General features: G+C 37.6%; 2 protein-coding genes across 4 annotated transcripts; one reads left to right on the top strand and one right to left on the bottom strand.

Moving 5' to 3' along the window:
• Positions 1-14840: 14840 nt before the first annotated feature.
• On the top strand, positions 14841-17510 carry LOC104770874 (zinc finger protein CONSTANS-LIKE 10). 3 transcript variants are annotated; one of them, XM_010495337.3, is made up of 5 exons: positions 14841-15214; positions 15631-16222; positions 16313-16480; positions 16573-16892; positions 16985-17510. In XM_010495337.3, the coding sequence occupies exons 2-5, from the start codon at positions 15704-15706 to the stop codon at positions 17112-17114; spliced, it is 1137 nt and encodes a 378-aa protein (XP_010493639.1). In that variant the 5' UTR covers positions 14841-15214; positions 15631-15703; the 3' UTR covers positions 17115-17510. The 3 variants fall into 3 exon arrangements, with proteins under 3 accessions (XP_010493639.1, XP_010493640.1, XP_087336719.1); XM_010495338.3 differs by having other exon boundaries at positions 15031-15319; XM_087480593.1 differs by lacking the exon at positions 14841-15214 and having other exon boundaries at positions 16039-16178.
• Positions 17511-17522: 12 nt separating this feature from the next.
• LOC104770873 (uncharacterized) lies at positions 17523-19710 on the bottom strand. The gene is made up of 8 exons (XM_010495336.3): positions 19103-19710; positions 18908-19009; positions 18732-18813; positions 18613-18632; positions 18465-18525; positions 18300-18364; positions 17873-17974; positions 17523-17779 (listed from the first exon to the last, which is right to left on the bottom strand). The coding sequence occupies exons 1-8, from the start codon at positions 19550-19552 to the stop codon at positions 17720-17722; spliced, it is 942 nt and encodes a 313-aa protein (XP_010493638.1). The 5' UTR covers positions 19553-19710; the 3' UTR covers positions 17523-17719.
• Between the last annotated feature and the right edge of the window lie 1329 nt (positions 19711-21039).

The following is a 21039-nucleotide window of genomic DNA, read 5'->3' on the forward strand; positions in this document are numbered from 1 at the left end:
GTTGAAGAGGATGAACAAGTTCCTAGCTAGGAAAGTAAGGGACCTTACCGGCACAGTGAAGGTGATGGGAGGACAGATCAGGGAGTTGCAAGATAAGGCAAGCTGTGCTTCAGCTCCTACTTAAGCCTATGCACCCACATGGATGGGGAGGAGCGGACCACTAGGAGGAATCCAAGGATTGGCACCTCTAGAGCCTCATAGGGTGTCATCCTACAAACCCCAAGCAGAGGAAGTTGTCACAAGACCCAATAGGTCACGGAGAAGCCATTCGGATGCCTACCCGACGCGTCACCTGACAGGGTACACGATGTCATACCTGATGCCTCCATCGAGCACACATTCGGGTGATCACTCGGGTCCTTTCCCTCAGACCTATCAAATGTCGTATCCAATGCCTTACTCGATGCACCCTGCGAGCAGCTACATGGGTGACCATTCCGGACCTCTCCCACCATACCCGTTGTACTACCCGATGAGCTACGCGATGCCTTACCTGATCAACCCCTTGGATGCTGGTCCGAGCAAGTCGTCTGTGCACATAATCGAGCTCTCTAATGAGTGAATCCCTACGCCTGTTGAAGCCGGTGATGATCCTGGGTACACATTGGCGAGCATGGAGGCTGCCACAACCTCCTTCTTCACCAACCCATGAGGTACCACATTCATCCAACTCATTGTTTATACCATCGCATTTTATTTTGTTTCATTTTGTGTGATTCTTAGACTTATTTTTCAGACTTTTATTTACACAAGGGACGTAATATAAGTTTGGGGGAGGGTCTGAGAATGTATATGAAACAAGTTATTTTGTTATGTGTGGTGAATGATGGTGGATGTATACAAAGATGATATATGAATGGAATGATGGATGGGTGTTTCAATTCCCCTTATGCTATTGCAGTACAAGAGGTATCAATCCTAAATGAGTGTTTGTGAACAGATAAGATGTGCATATGAATCTAAGTTAAGACAAATGTAATGATTGTTTGTCACTAACAATCCTAAGATGGAAATGTAAAGATGCAGAAAGTAAACTACAAGAACCAAGAACTAAATGCAAATGAAACTGAATGATTGAAACTGTAATGAAGCAAGAACAGAAATAGAAACTACTACTAATAAACTAATGCAAGACAATTAATGAACTAAAAGCTAAATGAATGCAACTGGAATGAAACAGGAATGAAACAAGACAAGAACAAATCATAAACCAGAGTTCTGGGGATGAACTCGAGCAAGCACTCGACCGAGTGTAGGTCGAGTGGGAGGTCGAGCTAGTTCAATCCGGAAAACAGAGCAACACAACAAAAACAGAGCAATACTAAAACCAATCAAACAACAAGCAAGCTACAAGATTAAGACTTAGAAATCAATAAACAAAGAAGGTTCCTGAGGATGGATTCATGGGAAGAACTAATCATTGTGGTCATCTAACTTGGTCAACAAATCTCAAGCAAACTTTGAGCTAATCTCTAGACATATAAATCTAAGACAAATTTCTCCCACTCTCATGGTCAAGAAACAATCAAACCTATGCAATTCTAGACTTGTTCTCACACAGTAAAGAATCTACACAAGCAGGCATTAAGCAATACATCTCAAACCAAACAAGACCTCTAATCTCTTAGCAAGCCTAATGGTAAGCTCTAGATCTAGCCTTATCTATGCTCCTTAAACATTGGTGTGATGCTAAGGAGCTTGAAATCAGATCCTAACCTCTCAGTTCAAGATCAGCCTTAAGAACATCTAGCCTAGAAGAGATCTACAACAATCAAGCTTGACCAAATCACATAAACCACAAGATGAATCCTTCCTAACCCATCCTCAAGATCCTAAAAAGACTACTCACAACAAGACATGATGAAACAAATCAAAAACCCAGAAAATATTGAAACTTGCATCATTAGAAAGATAAAACTGAGATCTTTAATATTAATCAAAGGATGAAACTCAAATTCTCAATATTAAGAAAGTTATTGAACCAACAATATTGAAGAATCTAAGAGTTTTCTTAAAGAAGTACAAAATCTAATAAAATGCAAAAGGAATAATGCTAAAAAAGGTAAAACTAGGTTTTTGGGAATATCTAAAAGTCTGGACGCTTTGGTGGATGCAGGTACAAGGTCTTATATAGTGGGGAAGTGGAAGCCCTAAAAATAGAAAAAGTCAAAGCGGTCAACGGCTCGGTCAACTCGACCTGTGCTCGGTCGAGCTAGGGGTCGAGCTGGCTTCTCACGTGCAATCTCCACTCGGTCGAGTCCTCCTCAGCACACGGTCGAGTGTCTGGTCGAGTGCGGGGTCGAGTTGGACTCTTGACCTTGGTTCTTCAGCCTTAACTCCCTTGTTTCCTCCTCAAGATTGCTTCACATCTCTTCTCCATTGCTTCCATGCTCCTTGAGCTCCAAAATCACCTGTTTATGCATGAAAAGATGCAAATGCAATGCAACTAAACCCTAATGCATGATTAGTGCTAAAGCTACACAATAATGGCCTAAATGATTAGCAAAAGATGCAAAAGATGTGAATAAACTAAGGGAAAACAAGATAAAATATATGAACATCAACACCCCCAAACTTAGTCTTTGCTTGTCCTCAAGCAAATAATCAAAGACATAAGAAGGTAAGTGAGGTTTGAAAGTGGGATCTCAGCTCCTTAAGCTTGCAAATAGACCATCTAGAATCAATGTCCAAGTTACTAACACTATGATGCAAGTTGAATGAGCTGGAATTTAAAGACTTTAGACAAGCATATCACAACCTTTATTGATTTGAGCCTAAGACATCCACATGCATTCAAATCAACCATTTCCTTTAACATTCATTAAACAAGAACATGAATCAACTCTATGCAATGCTTAAACTCATTTGGCTTGGTAATAAAGGGTTTTGAGACAATGATGGTCTCTTTTTAGAGTGGGGCTTATCAATATCAAGGTTCTCTCATGAAAATGGATTGAGCTTTAGAAGAATGCTAAAGGTAAGAACACCTAAACTCATACAAGAATAAAACCTTGTCTACCCAAAGGTACCCAAAGTGTTTATCCTAGCAATCTAAACCCTTATGATCCTAGTGCTATCCTTTACTTCTTCTTTTCTCTTTTGGTTTTCAAGTCTTAGGAGATGCTTTCTTATTTGATCTTTCTAGTGGGATGGGGAATTCTTACTTATTTGCTATGGTTCTCTTTTCTTCTTATTCTTAAGACATATAAGCATTTTGCTAAACTTTTCTTTTCTTTCTTTTCTTTTTTCTTAACTAGAACCATCTTAATCAACACTTTACTTCCCATCCTTTCACTAGACTTTGCTTAAACACAATCTCCTCTTAAAGACTCTACCCTTTTTCTTTCTCTTTTCTTTCTTTTCTTTTCAAAACAGCCAAGTCCCAAACCCAACAAGTGAACCACCTAGTCCTATCTAGTTTGAAAAATGCAAACTAGAACTACACAAGGTCTTACTCTTGTCAGTTCAAACCTAACACTTTCTACCAAGCTCAATCCCAAAAATAGGCCTCACACACTCAAGAATCAACAAGGCTTGAAAGAAGGTTTGGTTTAGGGGTAGGGGAACTGATCTAAATGATTTAATCAGCTACTTGGATCAACAAGAGTGGTGAAAAGGAGAAAGATGATCCAAGTATGTATATGGTATCCATGAGTTTAAAGCAATGCATAAATTGATAATTAAAAGTCAATATTAGGTTCTTATAAATGGGAAATGGTTTCAAATCACAACATGCTTCAATTTAGATCAAATGCAATGCAAGAATTCAAGCTTGGTTCAATCTTATGCTTCCTACTACTCAACTAGCATCAAAGTACTAATAACTTGGGCATTGATCCTAGTCTAGTGAAAAGGCTAGCTAACAAGGAAATACTCATCATAGATCCCTAATGCAAATATTATACAATTCTACATGAAAATGCTAAACAAGATTCTAATATGCAATGCAAACTACATGAATACTCTTTTTTATGAAGATTTTTTGAAAATTTTTCAAATTTTTATGGTTTTTCTATGCCTTAGATGCTAATGCAAGTGCTAACATGATGATGATAAAAATTTGAAATAAGAACACAAAACACAACATCAAATGCTATCTCAAACCCTCCCCCAAACTTAAATCACACAGTCCCTTGTGTGAAAAAGTTGTGAGAGGATTCAAGATTTAAACACAACACAAAACACAACATGAAATGCAATGGTATAAACAATGGTAAGGTGATAGTGGTACCTTAGGGATTGTGGAAGAAGTTGTCCACATCCATCTGCATGCTATCATAGGAGTAGTTGAGGTCAGGCTGGTGGCTTGGAGAAGGACTTTGGGGCAGCTCGACAATGCCAATCAACCTTGACTCGGTCGAGTACGTGTCCGAGTGGGTGAGTCGAGCTGGACTGCGAATCTCCATATCTTGAGTCTTCCTCTTCTATTCAGACTCCCTAGCTTTCCTAACCATGAAAACACCAAAGCAAAAATCAAAATGCCAAAATTCCAAAGCAATATATACAGGGATACCTTAGGGACTTCCTCCCTAGTGAGCTTGTTTAAAGTCACTACGCTTGACTTTGATGCCTTTTCAGGCTTGAGTTAGAGACCGAGGAGGTGATGAAATCCCTCCTGGTTCTACTTGATAACCCTTGTGTTCCTTCTTGATTACTACCTCCTTAGCACTTGAACCATGTTTCTTTTTAACCTTGAGCTTTGGCCTTGCTCTCTTCAAAGTCCTTTTGTTCAGCTTGACTTGGAGATCCTTGACTAAACCAGCTAGCACTTGGACTGAACCCTTTAGCTTCTCCACTGAATCTTCTTGAAAGGTTAGCTTACCCCTTGAAGCAGTTTCCTCACTTGAGACTTCATGATCCTCCTTTCTTTTTATAGTGTAAGGTGGATCAGATTTGGAAGGCAGATTAGTGGGATTGTTGATGTCAAACTTCATAGTGAAGTCTTCAGTCAGGTGGAGCTTGATAGTCCCCATCTTCACATCAATAACAGCCCCAGCTGTAGCTAAGAATGGCCTTCCCAAGATAAGAGGGTCTTTAGACTCTTTTTCCATACTCATGATTGCAAAATCAGTTGGGATCCTTGCTTCTCCTATTTTGATAGGGAGATTTTTAATCACTCCAACCACATCCCTCTTGGATCCATCTGCTAGACTGACATAGTAGTTGCTGTCCTTGAAGTCCTCATACCCCAACTTCTCAGCCACTAAGTATGGCATCAAGCTCACTGAAGCTCCTAAATCACAAAGGCACTTATTGAAGTGCATGTAGCTGATGGAACAGGGTAAGTTGAAGGAGCCTGGATCTTCAAGCTTTGTTGGGACAATAGCTTGCCCAATCTCTTTCAAATCCTTCATATCTTGGTCATGAGCCCTCTTCTTTGACATCTCAAGTAAAAAATTCTGATAGAGAGGGTATGGAGCATACTGTTCCAAAGCAGGTCCTTTCTCTTCTTCTTGGTAAGCGATGATGACCTCTTGTATAGCCATCACCTCCTTCTTCTCAATAACAGCCTTTTCCTTCAAGGCTTTCACTTCCTCTTGTTGCAAAGCAAGCACTTCCTCCCTCTTTTCAATGACTACCTCCTGTTGTATGGCCATTACTTCCTTCTTTTCAATGACTACTTCTTCCTTCAAAGCCATCACTTCCTCTTGTTTCACAACCACAGCTTCTTCTTTCAAAGCTTTCTCTTTCTCTTGTTGCAAAGCTATCTTCTCCTTTTTCTCAATGATCTCCCTCAATTCCCTTATCTTTTGAGCCTTGAAACGTTCTGGGAATGGTAGAGGCGGTTTGTAAGCAGGAGGAATATATCTAGCAGGCTTAACAGCTTCTATGTCTGCAACTCGATCAGTCACTCGATCAGGTACTCGATCGTGTGTGTGGTCGAGCACCTGGTCGAGTGGTTTTTCTGCTTCAGTCTGCTCAATAAGACCTTCACTCTGGGCTTCAATTAGTGACCAATCCTCCCCACCTTGAACCTCACTGTCCTTAGTGACATATTCCCCATGGAGATGGATAGCTTTAACAGTGATCTCCCTTTGGTTTTGAATAGCTTGTTGAGGATGTTGGTGTGACTTAGGAGCTAAAGTAGGAGCAATGGAGCTCTCCATGTAATGGAATGAAGAGGTCAGATTCTCAAGCTGGTGACTCAGGTCATGAGAATAGGAATTCAATTTTTGGTTCAGCTCTTCAAACTGCCTTGCTTCCTCAAGCTGCTTATTGGCTTGCCCAAGCAACAATTGTTGCATCATTTCTCTTAAGTCAGGTTCTTGGGCTTGGTATGGCTGAAACGCTGGAGGGTGACACCATTGAGGCTGGAAACCTTGTTGCTGGTGCATGGATGCATAATGGAACTGACTGCCTTCAAACATGGTTACTGACTCGAACAGACACAGGGTCGAGCACAGGCTCGAGTTGATGGTCGAGTCGACTGGGAAGTGCTGTCTATTTAGATCCGGCGTCTGACTCGATCAAGTGCTCGATCACAACTCGGTCGAGCTGGGGTCGAGCTGATGGTCGAGCTGGTACCTGAAATGGAACTTCAACCCAGCAACAGAAGATTCAAGTGTTTAAACGAACTTAATCTTAGACTAATATGGATCCTAAATGTCACAAAAACACACTCAAATGGGCAACGGCGCCAAATTGAAACAAGTTATTTTTTTGTGTGTGGTGAATGATGGTGGATGTATGCAAAGATGATATATGAATGGAATGATGGATGGGTGTTTCAATTCCCCTTATGCTATTGCAGTACAAGAGGTATCAATCCTAAATGAGTGTTTGTGAACAGATAAGATGTGCATATGAATCTAAGTTAAGACAAATGTAATGATTGTTTGTCACTAACAATCCTAAGATGGAAATGTAAAGATGCAGAAAGTAAACTACAAGAACCAAGAACTAAATGCAAATGAAACTGAATGATTGAAACTGTAATGAAGCAAGAACAGAAATAGAAACTACTACTAATGAACTAATGCAAGACAATTAATGAACTAAAAGCTAAATGAATGCAACTGGAATGAAACAGGAATGAAACAAGACAAGCACAAATCATAAACCAGAGTTCTGGGGATGAACTCGAGCAAGCACTCGACCGAGTGTAGGTCGAGTGGGAGGTCGAGCTAGTTCAATCCGGAAAACAGAGCAACACAACAAAAACAGAGCAATACTAAAACCAATCAAACAACAAGCAAGCTACAAGATTAAGACTTAGAAATCAATAAACAAAGAAGGTTCCTGAGGATGGATTCATGGGAAGAACTAATCATTGTGGTCATCTAACTTGGTCAACAAATCTCAAGCAAACTTTGAGCTAATCTCTAGACATATAAATCTAAGACAAATTTCTCCTACTCTCATGGTCAAGAAACAATCAAACCTATGAAATTCTAGACTTGTTCTCACACAGTAAAGAATCTACACAAGCAGGCATTAAGCAATACATCTCAAACCAAACAAGACCTCTAATCTCTTAGCAAGCCTAATGGTAAGCTCTAGATCTAGCCTTATCTATGCTCCTTAAACATTGGTGTGATGCTAAGAAGCTTGAAATCAGATCCTAACCTCTCAGTTCAAGATCAGCCTTAAGAACATCTAGCCTAGAAGAGATCTACAACAATCAAGCTTGACCAAATCACATAAACCACAAGATGAATCCTTCCTAACCCATCCTCAAGATCCTAAAAAGACTACTCACAACAAGACATGATGAAACAAATCAAAAACCCAGAAAATATTGAAACTTGCATCATTAGAAAGATAAAATTGAGATCTTTAATATTAATCAAAGGATGAAACTCAAATTCTCAATATTAAGAAAGTTATTGAACCAACAATATTGAAGAATCTAAAAGTTTTCTTAAAGAAGTACAAAATCTAATAAAATGCAAAAGGAATAATGCTAAAAAGGTAAAAACTAGGTTTTTGGGAATATCTAAAAGTCTGGACGCTTTGGTGGCTGCAGGTACAAGGTCTTATATAGTGGGGAAGTGGAAGCCCTAAAAATAGAAAAAGTCAAAGCGGTCAACAGCTCGGTCAACTCGACCTGTGCTCGGTCGAGCTAGGGGTCGAGCTGGCTTCTCACGTGCAATCTCCACTCGGTCGAGTCCTCCTCAGCACACGGTCGAGTGTCTGGTCGAGTGCGTGGTCGAGTTGGACTCTGGACCTTGGTTCTTCAGCCTTAACTCCCTTGTTTCCTCCTCAAGATTGCTTCACATCTCTTCTCCATTGCTTCCATGCTCCTTGAGCTCCAAAATCACCTGTTTATGAATGAAAAGATGCAAATGCAATGCAACTAAACCCTAATGCATGATTAGTGCTAAAGCTACACAATAATGATGAAAATGGCTAGCAAAAGATGCAAAAGATATGAATAAACTAAGGGAAAACAAGATAAAATATATGAACATCAGTATATAACATTGTGTTTTATTTTCTTATTTCAAATTTTGGCATGCTAGTTTTATTCAGTTGAGTCTGTATCTATTTGCATTAAAACCCCCAAAAAAATTGAAATATAAAAAAAAAAGAGTGTTCATGTAGTTGCATTTACATATTAGGATTGAGTCTAGATTCCTTCATATAGGATTGTTGCATATGCATTTTAGGGGACAATGATTAAAACCACCTTGTTTAAAGTCAAACCTTAGGATTGAAGTTATAGCCCTTAATCACAGTTCATTGTTGCTAGATCAATCTTTGGAAAAAAATGAAAAATCTTTGTATAAAACCTTTTGTCTTTTGAAAGCTTCCTCCACTTGTCTAAAACTTGCTTGAACATTGTATCATCTCTATATTATTGGACTTAACCTGAACTTAAATTATCTTGCTTATGGAATTTGAATGCTTGCTCATGGTAACTCTAAACTCGGGCTAACACTCCATTTTTGCCAATCTTTTCGTTTAACCCGATTTGTTTTTCCCTACCCTTGAACCCAAACCTTTCTTTCAAGCCTTGTTGTGAATTGTTGAGTGAGGCCTTTTCATTGTGCTATAGGTTGTGAAACCTTGAGAGTATTGAGAACGACAAAGAACTAGCTCTTGTTTTAGCTAAGTTTAGAATCATTTGGACTAGCTAATAGAACTGGTTTTGAAAGATATGTGGTTAGCATGTTTATTTTGGGTTGGGTTGAGAAATAAAAGAGAAATTAAAGAAGAAAGTTTCTAAGGTTCAGTTTAATTAGCTCTAAGTCTCTAAGTAAAAAACAAAAAAAAAAAGATCTTGCTATAGTCTCCTAGAAAAAGACAAAAAAAATAATATTAGGAGTTTAGCAAATAAAGAAAAAGAAAAATAAATGTAAAAAAAGGAGCTAGATGTTTAAAGTTTAAACCTTAGGGATTGTAAAAAAAACAAAGAGTTAAAATCAAGGTTGTGTGTAGTTTTACTCTAGGGTGTTGGACATAAAGAAAGTGAATGAGAAAATTGTAGATTATCAAAAGTTAAGCTTTGTATGCCCTAATTGTTCTCAATCTTAGATAGTTTTCACAATTTTCTAGCATTCATTCTTTTGAGAGTAAGCCACCCAAAGATATTGTTTGAAACCCACTTACCAAAAAAGTCTTACCCTTGAAACCTATTGAGCTTGATTCACTTCCCATTTGCAAGAATTCGCCAAACACTTTAATGAATGTGAAAGAGATATTCTTTGGAATTGCAAGTCTTTACTGATAGTTGGAGGATAAACTAGATCGATGCATGGTGATAAGCATATAAAAATATTTGTAAGTATGTTGATTGATCTTAGCACCATTAAACTATCTTTAAGGACTGTAGCTTGAATCCTTCGCTTAGCACAAAAAAGTTATGAGTCCCCATTTTTAAACCTCATCCTCCTACTTCCTTGCTAGAGGACTAGCAAGATTTAAGTTTGGGGGTATGATAACTCTCTAATTTACATGTTTAAGACACCTTTTTTTGTCCATATTTTGCATTATATATACCATAACCTTAGCATTTTTAGGTCATTAACTGTAGGAATTTGCATTTAGGCCATTTAGGGTGCTGCATGCTTGCATTTGTGCATTTCAGATGAAAACATGTGCTTTAGAGCCTAAAATTAAGAAAAACAAGGTGAAACCCGAACATGTACCCGAAGGAGCTATTGTGCAAGAAGAACAATCTGAACCTCAACCCGATCAAAGAGGATCCAAGAGCAGGAAGAACAACCCGAAGACCTACCCGAGGAACAACCCGACCATATCCTCGAGCACCGCCTCGAGCAGACCCTCAGGCAGGACTGGGCAGCTAGGTTAAAAGGGTTTCCATATATAAACCCCCCCCCCCTCTTCTTCCTCTCGCTCTAGCACGCCGCAGACACTCGGAATAGAGAGCGAGAGCTTCTGAGAGAGAGACTGAGCGATTCAAACACTTTTTCCACTTTGTTAGGATTCATTTTTATTTCTTTTTGCAACTCTTTCTAGTTTTTGATTATGTACTCTTTTACTTTTATTCTATTTTCAATACAATGCAATTTTTGTTTATTTGTGTTTTTATGCTTTCCACTATGAGATCTGAATAGTGAAATAAAGTTTCTAGGGATGGGATAGACAAATATGTGTTCTTGATCGGTTATGATGTCTTAGCTTGATTGTTTATGTTATATAAATTCCTTTCTAGATTGGTGTTCTTAATGTTATTTTTAGACCGAGAGATTGAAACTAGATCTAGGGTGTTTTGTCATCGAGATATGTTGTTGAAATGCTTGAATCAATCCATGCTAGAGATTTACTCAGTTAGCCTAAGAGATTAGATGTGTAAGGAGTTTATTGACAATAATGAATCGGTTTGTTATGCCTGCATGGTCATGTTTCTCCAACGAGAGTTGAGTAGGGGAGTGACCAAGGTTGATTTTTTCTATCACGAGAGTGTTTTAGCAAGATTTAAGAGATTCATTGTCTAGGGAATATTTGCTTGAGGCATGTAGGACATCCCATATTGGTCAGGAACACTTATGAGTCGATTACCCCATCCATAGGAGCTTTCTTATCTTGATTGTTTAACTTTATTCTAGAACTCGACCACTTACCCGAACTGGTACTCGATCACCAGCTTCGTGTATACCTTCGAGCTGTCCATCCTTGACTTCTTGATCCGCTCACTCCACCCGATCCTTTACTCGAATGCTTGCATCGAGTGCTTAGGTCGTGTGGTTCTTGCCTTTTTATTTACTTTAGCTTATTTTAGGATTGTTAGATTAAACCCCAATTATTGCTTGACTTGACTGCTTGACTCTGGTCATATCTTATCTGCTAGCATAACAACCATTTGGATTGATAACTCTTTGTACTACAACTGAATAGGGAATTGATACCCTAGGTGAAAATCTTGTTATCACATATCCAAAATGCTATAAACCTGCGAACAGCTAACTTTGGGAACAGTTTCCCATCAAATGATACAGAATCAGAAGGAGATCTTTATATCATTGGAAAGATCTTGCTTTCAAGATTCCAAAACTTCTTTCACTGCACAATCCGGTGTCTACAGCGAAGTCAAACGTAGAGACAAAGTCAGACAAGAAACCAGCTTCATGAAACTGCAACTACATCAAACTCATAACTTCTTCATATCTTCTTCTTATCTTCTTCTTTTATCATTATGAGTTTGTTTTTATCTCCCATGTTGATTATGTGTTCAACAAAGAACTGTTCCATAGGAACCACACAATCAACATAGACTTAGACTTGTCTGTTTGCAGACTTCAAAGACCTTGATATATCTTTCATAAAACCTTCTTCACCATTCTTGATCCACGACACAAACGAAGCAGCAAATCAACCCAGAAACTTCTGCAACTTGGTGGCAAGATCAATATCAGAGATACAGAGCCACAGGTGAAAGTAGATCATGATTTGGGTCTACGGTTTGGAAGTTATGACCATATCCCCAAAACATATCCAGAAGGATACAACATGTGATCAGCCAACTTTCAGAGCAGATTCCCATCAAACAACAAGGAACTAGAAAGAGATTTATATATCATTGGAAATATCTTGGAGTAACGTTTCCAGAACAACTTTCAAAGTTAAAGTCTGAACCTGAAAGACCACCAATAACCAGACTGCACTCTTAACATCAACTAAAAGATCTCACTTTCAGTGTTTCAGAGCATCTTTCAAATCTAAAAACCAAGCTCAATAGCCACTCCAAACTTCTGATCTTATAGCCATATTGAATAAGCTCTGAGTTCTCTTTCTTTCTAGACCTTCAAGCTTAATTAGGAGAGGAACGTGTTTTCTTCACAAACACAATTCAAACCCACTCAAATTAGAAGACCAAATTCGTTGAACAAAACAGAAAAGAATGTTAGAGAACATCCTGTATGAGCTACTCCGGCCAGCACCGGTACACCATTGTCTTCTCTCAGAAAGCAATCTTTATACAGATTTATGTCACCTACTTGTTGAGATTGCTCTCATGACGAATGAGTGACACAGACATAATAAATCACCCAATTGACCCTTAGCACCATGAGACTCAGAAACAGAGACACTTTTTCCAACATGGATTTCTTTGTCCAGAGACCTGTTGTTCTGTTGACTTTGTTCCATCATTTCTTCTTTCTTAAGAAGCCAGCTGGTCACGCATGCTTGTCCACTTGATATTATTTTAATAATAACTTTTGCTCATGGAACTTTTGCTTTTCTTCTAACATGGGACAAACATACATGTTTCCTCTTAGCTTCAACTTTTTGGATCTAGAGATCAACTCTCTCTCTCTCTCTTCAAGCTTCAGAAAAACTCAAATGTTCAGAAAACCCAGTTCATCAGGAACCCCAGATCTTCAGAAACCCATATCTGCTTAACAAACTCCCTTTTAATCCGCTCCTTTAAACCAGCTTAAACTTCCCATTTCAGCAACGTGGTAATATAATCTAAGCAGACCATAGATTAAAAGAACTGCTTCTTCCTCATCTCTTATAGATCACTCTAGCCAAAGTCAAAACTCTCTTTTCTTCATCCTCTTAATTTCTCAACAGCAAGAAATTTCTTGTAGACATTTCCGAGAATTCTGATGAACATAACTGAAAACTCAGGCGAGTTTGACATCACTTTCGTCATCATCATCTTCCTTCCTTTCTCTTCTAGCAGCGCATCTAGGATCTAACCTGTTAGAGACTACAGACTCAGGTCGGTTTTCCGCTCTGATACCAATTGAAATAATGAGATGTGTACTAGATCTATAGACTTGTATGACATTTATGTATGTGCGATGCTTAACATAGAGAGAAGAGTATAGAGAAGAGACGACACAAGAGATTTGTTAAGGGGGTTCGGATAACCTACATCCCCGGGACCAAGTCCAGAATCATTCACTAGAATAAGAATGCAAAAGTCACATTTGCCAATGGTATCTAGCACACACTTGTGCCTACCACTCTTATCTACATAAACTTAAGGAACCACCACTCTTTGTCTTTTCCGACGAGTGTGAACCTCTACAAAAACCACCAACAGATTCTCTATCTTGTTGGTGGGACGACACCACAGACAACATGTGTGCTTCTCTCAATTTTAGGTCTAAGGTGTGTAACCTTCTTCTTGTTGCCACTTCTTCCTTTTATACCTCTTAGAGTTCTCCACAAACCCTAGTTTCCACAAGCTTCTTTCTATTGTCTTTTGGGTGTAAAAGTTTGTTTCTCTTTTTGTCAACTTGACTCATGCTTTTGTTCCTATCGCACCTAACACAAGCATGCTCTCTGACACAGCCGATTCACTGTTTGCTGCAACTTGAAGCTTTTCGCTCTGTTGCTCTGCAAAACCTCTTCACGATTCATCTCTTGTTTCCAGCTCTGTTACTACACAGCCACTACAAGTTGTCTGCTCTGTTTCCATCTCTGTTGCACTTCAAGTTTACTCAAGTGCTAAACACACTTCTGCTATTTTTTATGATGCAGCTAATACCTTTTTTCTGCTCTGTTTCACTTTCAGATTTACTCAGCTGCTAATGGATGACTTGGCTGAGTTCTCACTTCTTGGATCTTCACAATAAGACTTCAAGGTTCAGCATGTCACTTCATTCCATATGACTTCACATTGAGCTATCTTGGCTGTGGTAAATTCTCTGATTCTCTATCTGAGGAATCATTGCGTCTGTGTCTGTAGCTGGTTAAACATGCTCCAGCTTGATCACTGCTTCTGTGTCTCAACATATATTTGTGTCGGACTTGTTCACTGCAACGTTCACTGCATCTGTGTATGTACTTTCGGTTGTATTAGGTTTACCTATTGCTTCTTGATCATCTTTCTTGATTCTTATAACCATTAACCACACCAATATATCTTTACAATTGAGATCAGGAACCGCCTATTGTTAATTGCATATATATATATATATATATATATATATGTCATATGGAAAATTTCAATGGATAATTTACCTAATTAAAATGCTTGTAAAATAAATAAAATAATAAAAATGAAAAACAAAAATATTAAAAACATTTTACACTAGCATGAGTGACTGTCTAGTGTACAAATTTTCAAACGAAAAGTTTTCAACTTTTACTTGTCAAATTAATAAAAAAAAATATAGGTGAGAGTGGACACCGACCTTCGTGTCAGTGTTACAGATTCAACAAATATCTTTTTGTGTAGACGTTTCTTTCTTATTTGCCAGATATTATTTTTGGTCTTCTCTTTTCTTTACACCTAAAAACTAAAAAATATCTCCTCTTTTAGGCAAGATATTTTGTTCTTTCACTCATTCATGTGCCTGTTAAAATAAACAAATAAATAAAAGAGACAAGATATTTTGGTTTTTGCAAAGGTCAAAGCAAAGGCTACGTTGTGATTGGGCTTAAAGCATATAAAAATAGACACTTTTGAGAATCAAGAAGCGATAAAAATCCACTTGTGCATTTCATATCGCGAGTACAAAACTCTGTTTCTCTACACGTAAAGCGAGTGGCGTTAATATTCCTAAAAATATCTGTGGGGATCCTCAGTATTTTGCACTTTTTATACTTTTCACCCAAATGTTTCTAGAATTATCAGCTTATGTCACATGCCTCTTTCCTTGCTTACATGTCCCTTTGCGGACACGACCCACCCATTGTCTATCCATCTATACACATTTCTTCTTTTTACCCTTCTTCTTCACACGCAGACGCAGCTACAGAAGAAGTTGTGGAATCATTGCCTTCTCTTCTCAAAGTGTCTTCCTTTTCAGAATCTTTGTTTTGTTTCTGCTTCAGAAGATCTCTCTCCTACGTGAGTCTTGATTGTTTATTTAAACCCTTATTTGAGTGAGGGTTGCTTTGATCCTCTATTCTTTTGGCTGATCTTGAATTGGATCTTCTTTCACTGCTCTGATTGGTAACAAGAAATCTAGAATTTTCTAAGTTTCCTGCTCTGATTGGTACTTGTTGATCTGATATTTTGAAGTCTTTCTGTGATTTTAATTGGTTCCTCTGATCTCTTGTTTGATTGGTTTTGGTTTCTAGCAATGTCTACATAGAAATTTACAATCTTCTATAAATAAATGTTCAAAAGATTGGATCTTTATCTACTTCTGGACTTGCTTTTTTTATACCAAGTTCCCATCTTTTGTTAGTTATATAATGTATTGTGGCAAGATTATGTATGATATAGAAGGGACTAACCAAAAGGGTTTGATTCTTGATTAGTGAAAGGAGCTTGCTTTCTTCAGTTCAGTGTGACGGTTGAGCCACAAACATTGAGATTGGTTCAGTTTAAAAGATGGGTTATATGTGTGATTTCTGTGGTGAACAAAGATCAATGGTGTATTGTCGGTCTGATGCAGCGTGTTTGTGTCTTTCCTGTGACCGTAATGTTCATTCTGCTAACGCTTTATCGAAACGTCATTCGCGGACTTTGATATGTGAGAGGTGTAATGCACAGCCAGCATCTGTTAGGTGTAGCGATGAGAGGGTTTCTCTATGTCAAAACTGTGATTGGGTAGGCCATGATGGAACAAGTTGTACTACTACTTCACATCATAAAAGGCAAACCATCAATTGTTATTCTGGTTGCCCTTCGAGTGCCGAACTTTCCTCCATATGGTCTTTCTGCTTGGATTTGAATATGTCTTCTGCTGGAGAATCTGCATGTGAACAAGGAATGGGTTTGATGACTATAGATGAAGGCCCTGGAGACAAATCAGGTGTCCAAAATGTCAGTGTAGATCAGTCTGGAACCAGTTCGGCTGCACAAGGTATGGATCGCTCTAGTGTTCCAGAAAATACTTCATTGGCTAAGGTACTTTTAACATGATTATCTTCATATTGTGGTACAAGTTTGAACGCAACTGGCGTCTACATGTTTCTTATTATTGTCTACTGGTTGTAGGAGCTTGGAGTATGTGAAGATGACTTCAATGGTAATCTTATTATGGATGAAGTCGACATGGCTCTTGAGAACTATGAAGAACTCTTTGGTGCAGCCTTCAACTCATCAAGATATCTCTTTGAACACGGTGGAATCGGAAGTCTTTTTGACAAAGATGAAGCTCCTGAGGTTCTTTCAATCTTCTTCTATCTGAGACCAAAGAGTTCAGGATGATTTTTTTCCTGTGATCCTTATGCTCTCCTGTGTTTTTCTTAATTCAGGGCTCAATCGAAGGAAACGCAATGCAGCAGCCAGCCATAAGTAATAATGCATCTGCAGATGATTCGTTCATGACTTGTAGAACTGAGCCAATAATTTGCTATTCATCAAAGCCAGCTCATTCGAATATCTCCTTCTCTGGTGTCACTGGTGAAAGTAACGCTGGAGATTTCCAAGATTGTGGTGCATCATCAATGAAGCAACTTTCAAACGAGCCACAACCATGGTGCCCTCCAACATCACAGGACATCATTGCTTCCTCACATGCAACAACACGTAACAATGCTGTTATGCGTTACAAGGAAAAAAAGAAGGCTCGCAAGTAAGTACAAAACCACATGGAAAAGGAATTTAATTCATCATTCATCAGTGAAGGTTATGATTGTTAATGCTGTACATATGTTATATCACTAGGTTTGACAAGCGAGTGAGATACGTCTCTAGGAAAGAAAGGGCTGATGTAAGACGGCGTGTGAAGGGACGGTTTGTCAAGTCGGGTGAAGCTTATGATTATGACCCGATGAGCCCAGCAAGAAGCTATTGAAGATACCATAAAAACCGAAACAATGAAGAATCACCGAGCATAGATATCAGCCAAACAGATGTAACTAATTGGCTGTTATAGAATGAAGCCTTTACAGCGGGGGATCTGGTCTAAAGGCCATTATTGGTTGTTTAGGAACACGAGCTTTCAGCCGGGAAAAAGCTTCATTCTTGCTTCTGCCTCTTTTTGCATAAGTTTGTTATCTTGTGTCATTTGGCTGCTTCAGCAGGACCTGACAGTGAAACTCTTCTACAGATTGAGGTTCATGATCCTTAAATTTTGTTCTGTTGTAATTTGTGTAGCCAAGACAAAACATCGAATGTATATTTTTTAATGTCGTTAAGTATGAATTATGTAGAAGATTATATATAGTATCATTGAGGCCCATGTTCTATATTTACGGTATCATTGATACTAAACAAGTAGTGTATTTTCTTAAAGCTTAAAAACAAGAATCAACCTTTTGATATTACATTACCTTGATTTCAGGTTCCACTATTGCACTATCAAAAATACTGAATTCATTCATATTGATCAGACAAAAGCTGCATGATACAAAATCAAAATTAATGTTTGCTCGTACTGTAACCACTAGTTTAAGATCTTCAGTCTTCATAACTTTCATCTCCTGACAAACCGGCAAAATCATCTCCCTCGCTTGTTTCCTGCAGACAATTCAATTTCAAGTTTCAGATTAGAGTATATATCAGCATGCAAGCCAGGTGGTTCCACTTTTGTGGATAAGAATGGAAAGATACCTGTTTCTTGTCCCAGTCCTTCAGCTTTGGATTAGCTAACATGTAATTATCACGTAGAGGAGCCCAAGCAGGAGCGTCATCATCATTTGACGGTGTTTGACCCTGCACCATCCAACCAAGGTTACTTTTGATTTGTAACTAACAGCTATCATTCATGAAGGTGATTCGTTCAGTAATTTTCACTTATGAGCCAGATGAAAACAGAATACTAACTTGCTTATACATTCATCCAAATGTGAAAGCTTTATAAACACTAAAAGTTGCCACTAGTAATTAACCAAGTATACTTCTAATTTATAAATAACAGCCCTCACTAATGAAATGACAGTACTAACTAGCTCATACATTCATCCAAAAGTGAAGGATTAAACACTCGAGAGAAAATCATAGGGGGGAGAGAGAGTAAGAGGTATGGAGACTGCCAAACCTTAGTGTCTGTTTTTGTTTTTCCTAACTCAGAGAAGAATGCTTCTTTTCTTCGCTTCTTCAACACTGATGGATGTTCCAATATAACAAAAAAAAAAACAGATTTAGAAGACAACAACAAGACAGTGGATACAAAAATATTATTCATGCCAAAATCTAAGCCTACCTTTAGCGTCTTTTGACCTTGAAGGATTCAAACCCTTCTGAGCATGTTGAGCCTTGTTTACCTATTTGAAAAACATGAAGTTTCAAATCAGAGGAATCACTCCGGAGAATACTTAATAACCCAAAGAAAGACATAGAAACAAACTTACAGCATTGAAAAGTTTGACCACTGTGATTCCAGGAGTTCATGAAGATGAAGACTTGAATCAGTATCAAAAGCCAAACACCATTGTAATCAAAAAGAGAGAGTTAACTAAAGCAACAATACCTCCTTTAGTGGCAACACCAATAAGAATCTTCTCATGGGAATCCAAATAGCTACCAGGTTTAACATGTCCTTTCTCAGCAATCTTCAAAAGAAGAAGAAGCAAGTGTTATCATCATCAAAAGCAGGACACACACAAGAACACAGTGAATACAAAAACAAAAAAACAAAACTCATACCACATGTTTAGCCTTTTTAGCTTGACCTTTAGCTTTCTTTTCAGCATCTTCTTCAGCTAGCTTCTCTGCTATAAGATGCTTATGTGCTGATAAAACTGGACCCTGTTTACACACAACAACAACACACTAATCAACACTTTTCCCCCAAAATCAAACTTTTAAGTTTCCAAAGAATCAAGTTAATAAAAATCTCACCAATGTATCATCTTCTCCTTTAGTCTTCTTCATAATAGCTTTAAAAGCGACTTTAAAAGCATTACAACCATCAGTAGCAAACTTGGTAACTCCAGATTCAATCTCTCCATGATCTTCACCATCCGAATGCTCATCTTTATCCGAACCATCATCTTCTTCAATCACATCGTAATTTGGTCCCATGTTCGCATCAGTGAAGATCTGCTCACGAATTGTTACTTCTGGTTGCTTCTCTTCTTCGTCTTCGTCTTCTTCATCGGAATTGTAGTCTCGTGCTCTCTTCTGAAAAATCTTTTGATTCTTCATTGTGACTTTAAACCTATCGGAAGAAGAAGGTTTCGATTTTAACTTTTTGTTCCTCGCCGCTTTAGTACCTTTCTTTACGCCGACTCTTCTCTTTCTAGAACCTCTCTCTGCCATCGCTGTGTGAGCTTCTTCTCCGGTAGACATGGTTCCGTCGATAAATTTGGGTTTTCACGGCGGCGAGAGTTTTTGAGGGAGAAGAGACGAAGAAGAGAGCGATAGGGTTTTGTAAATCAAATCCCTTTCTTTAAACCTTTGCTTTAACGAAATAAAATGTCCTCGAATTTTGATTTCCGGTTCAGTTCGGGTTTATTAAATGGATTCGGGTTTGAATTTAACATTTGGGTTCGGGTTCATGATCTTTCAAGTGCCTTTTATCTTTTATATTTAGACCATTTCCAATAGTTTTCCCTATTTTTATTTCTATTAAGAACTCTATAATAGAGGTAACTTTTGCTTCAATGAATACCTCTATTTTTTCCTCTAAAAAGGAATATTCCACAGAAATTCCTTTTTCATTTTATTATTAATACTTTTTACTTATAAAAGTTCCAAACTAACCCATTTATTTTAGTATTTGTGAAACTTTCATAAAATTATGATATTATTTAAATTTTTAACATTCATAAATATTATTTAAATATCACATTTATTAAAATAAATACATTGCATCATATAAAATAATAAAAGTGTTAAAAGTTTAAGGACCATTAAATATATAATTTATTTATTTTGATCATAAATATAAAAGTGTTAAAGTTCAAGGACCATTTTATAAATAAAAAAAGTTCAACTCTATTATAGTGGAAAATATAGAGTTCCTCTATATATAGAGGAAAAAATAGAGATCTCTATTATAGAGGTAGAAATAGAGATGGGTTGGAGTAGATTTTACTCTAAAATAGAGTTAAAAAACAAATATAGAGGTGGATTGGAGATGCCCTTAGAGGCTCAAAGCTAGTTTACTTATATGAAACTTTTATCTTTCAAGTGCCTTTTATCTATGATGTAACCAGAGCTTATCGACAAAAAAGAATCGATTTAGATATTCCTTTATCGCTTCGGTTGCAATTAGATCAATGTGTAATTGCTTCAAAAGAAGTTTCTATCCAAGTTCACTATGAATTTTTTGGTAACTATCATATGATATTTATGGAAAAACGTCTTATATGCTCATAAAACCTATGATATCGTATCAGATAAAACATAAACTTTGCCTTTGTCCTAAATATTTTTCTAGAAATGCTTCTCAGCCTATATATCCCTGAATTCATAGTTTTCACCTATTTCCCCATTTATTTGGATTTTATATGATTTTTGGATTTTCTAATCGGGTTGAAATCTGGTTTAATCCGGTTATTAAACTTCGTTAATCGGTTGATCAAGTAGTAAACCAATTAAACCCAGATCAATGGATAATTAGATGATAATTTTCAATTTTATGGGGATATAAGAATAGAACTATGAATTGGGGGATATATAGGTTAAAAAGATATTTGGGACGAGACCAGAGTTTAAAGTTTATCTCGTACAATGTCATAATTCTCACAGGGATATGAGATGTTTTCCCATATTTATGCATATTATCTAATAGTAAGAAATATATAAAAAAAGAATATTATTTTATATATATT

The sequence above is a fragment of the Camelina sativa genome, chromosome 2 (genome assembly GCF_030686135.1).
Source record: "Camelina sativa cultivar CO46 ecotype springtype chromosome 2, ASM3068613v1".
In the NCBI taxonomy this organism is placed as follows: Eukaryota; Viridiplantae; Streptophyta; class Magnoliopsida; order Brassicales; family Brassicaceae; genus Camelina; species Camelina sativa.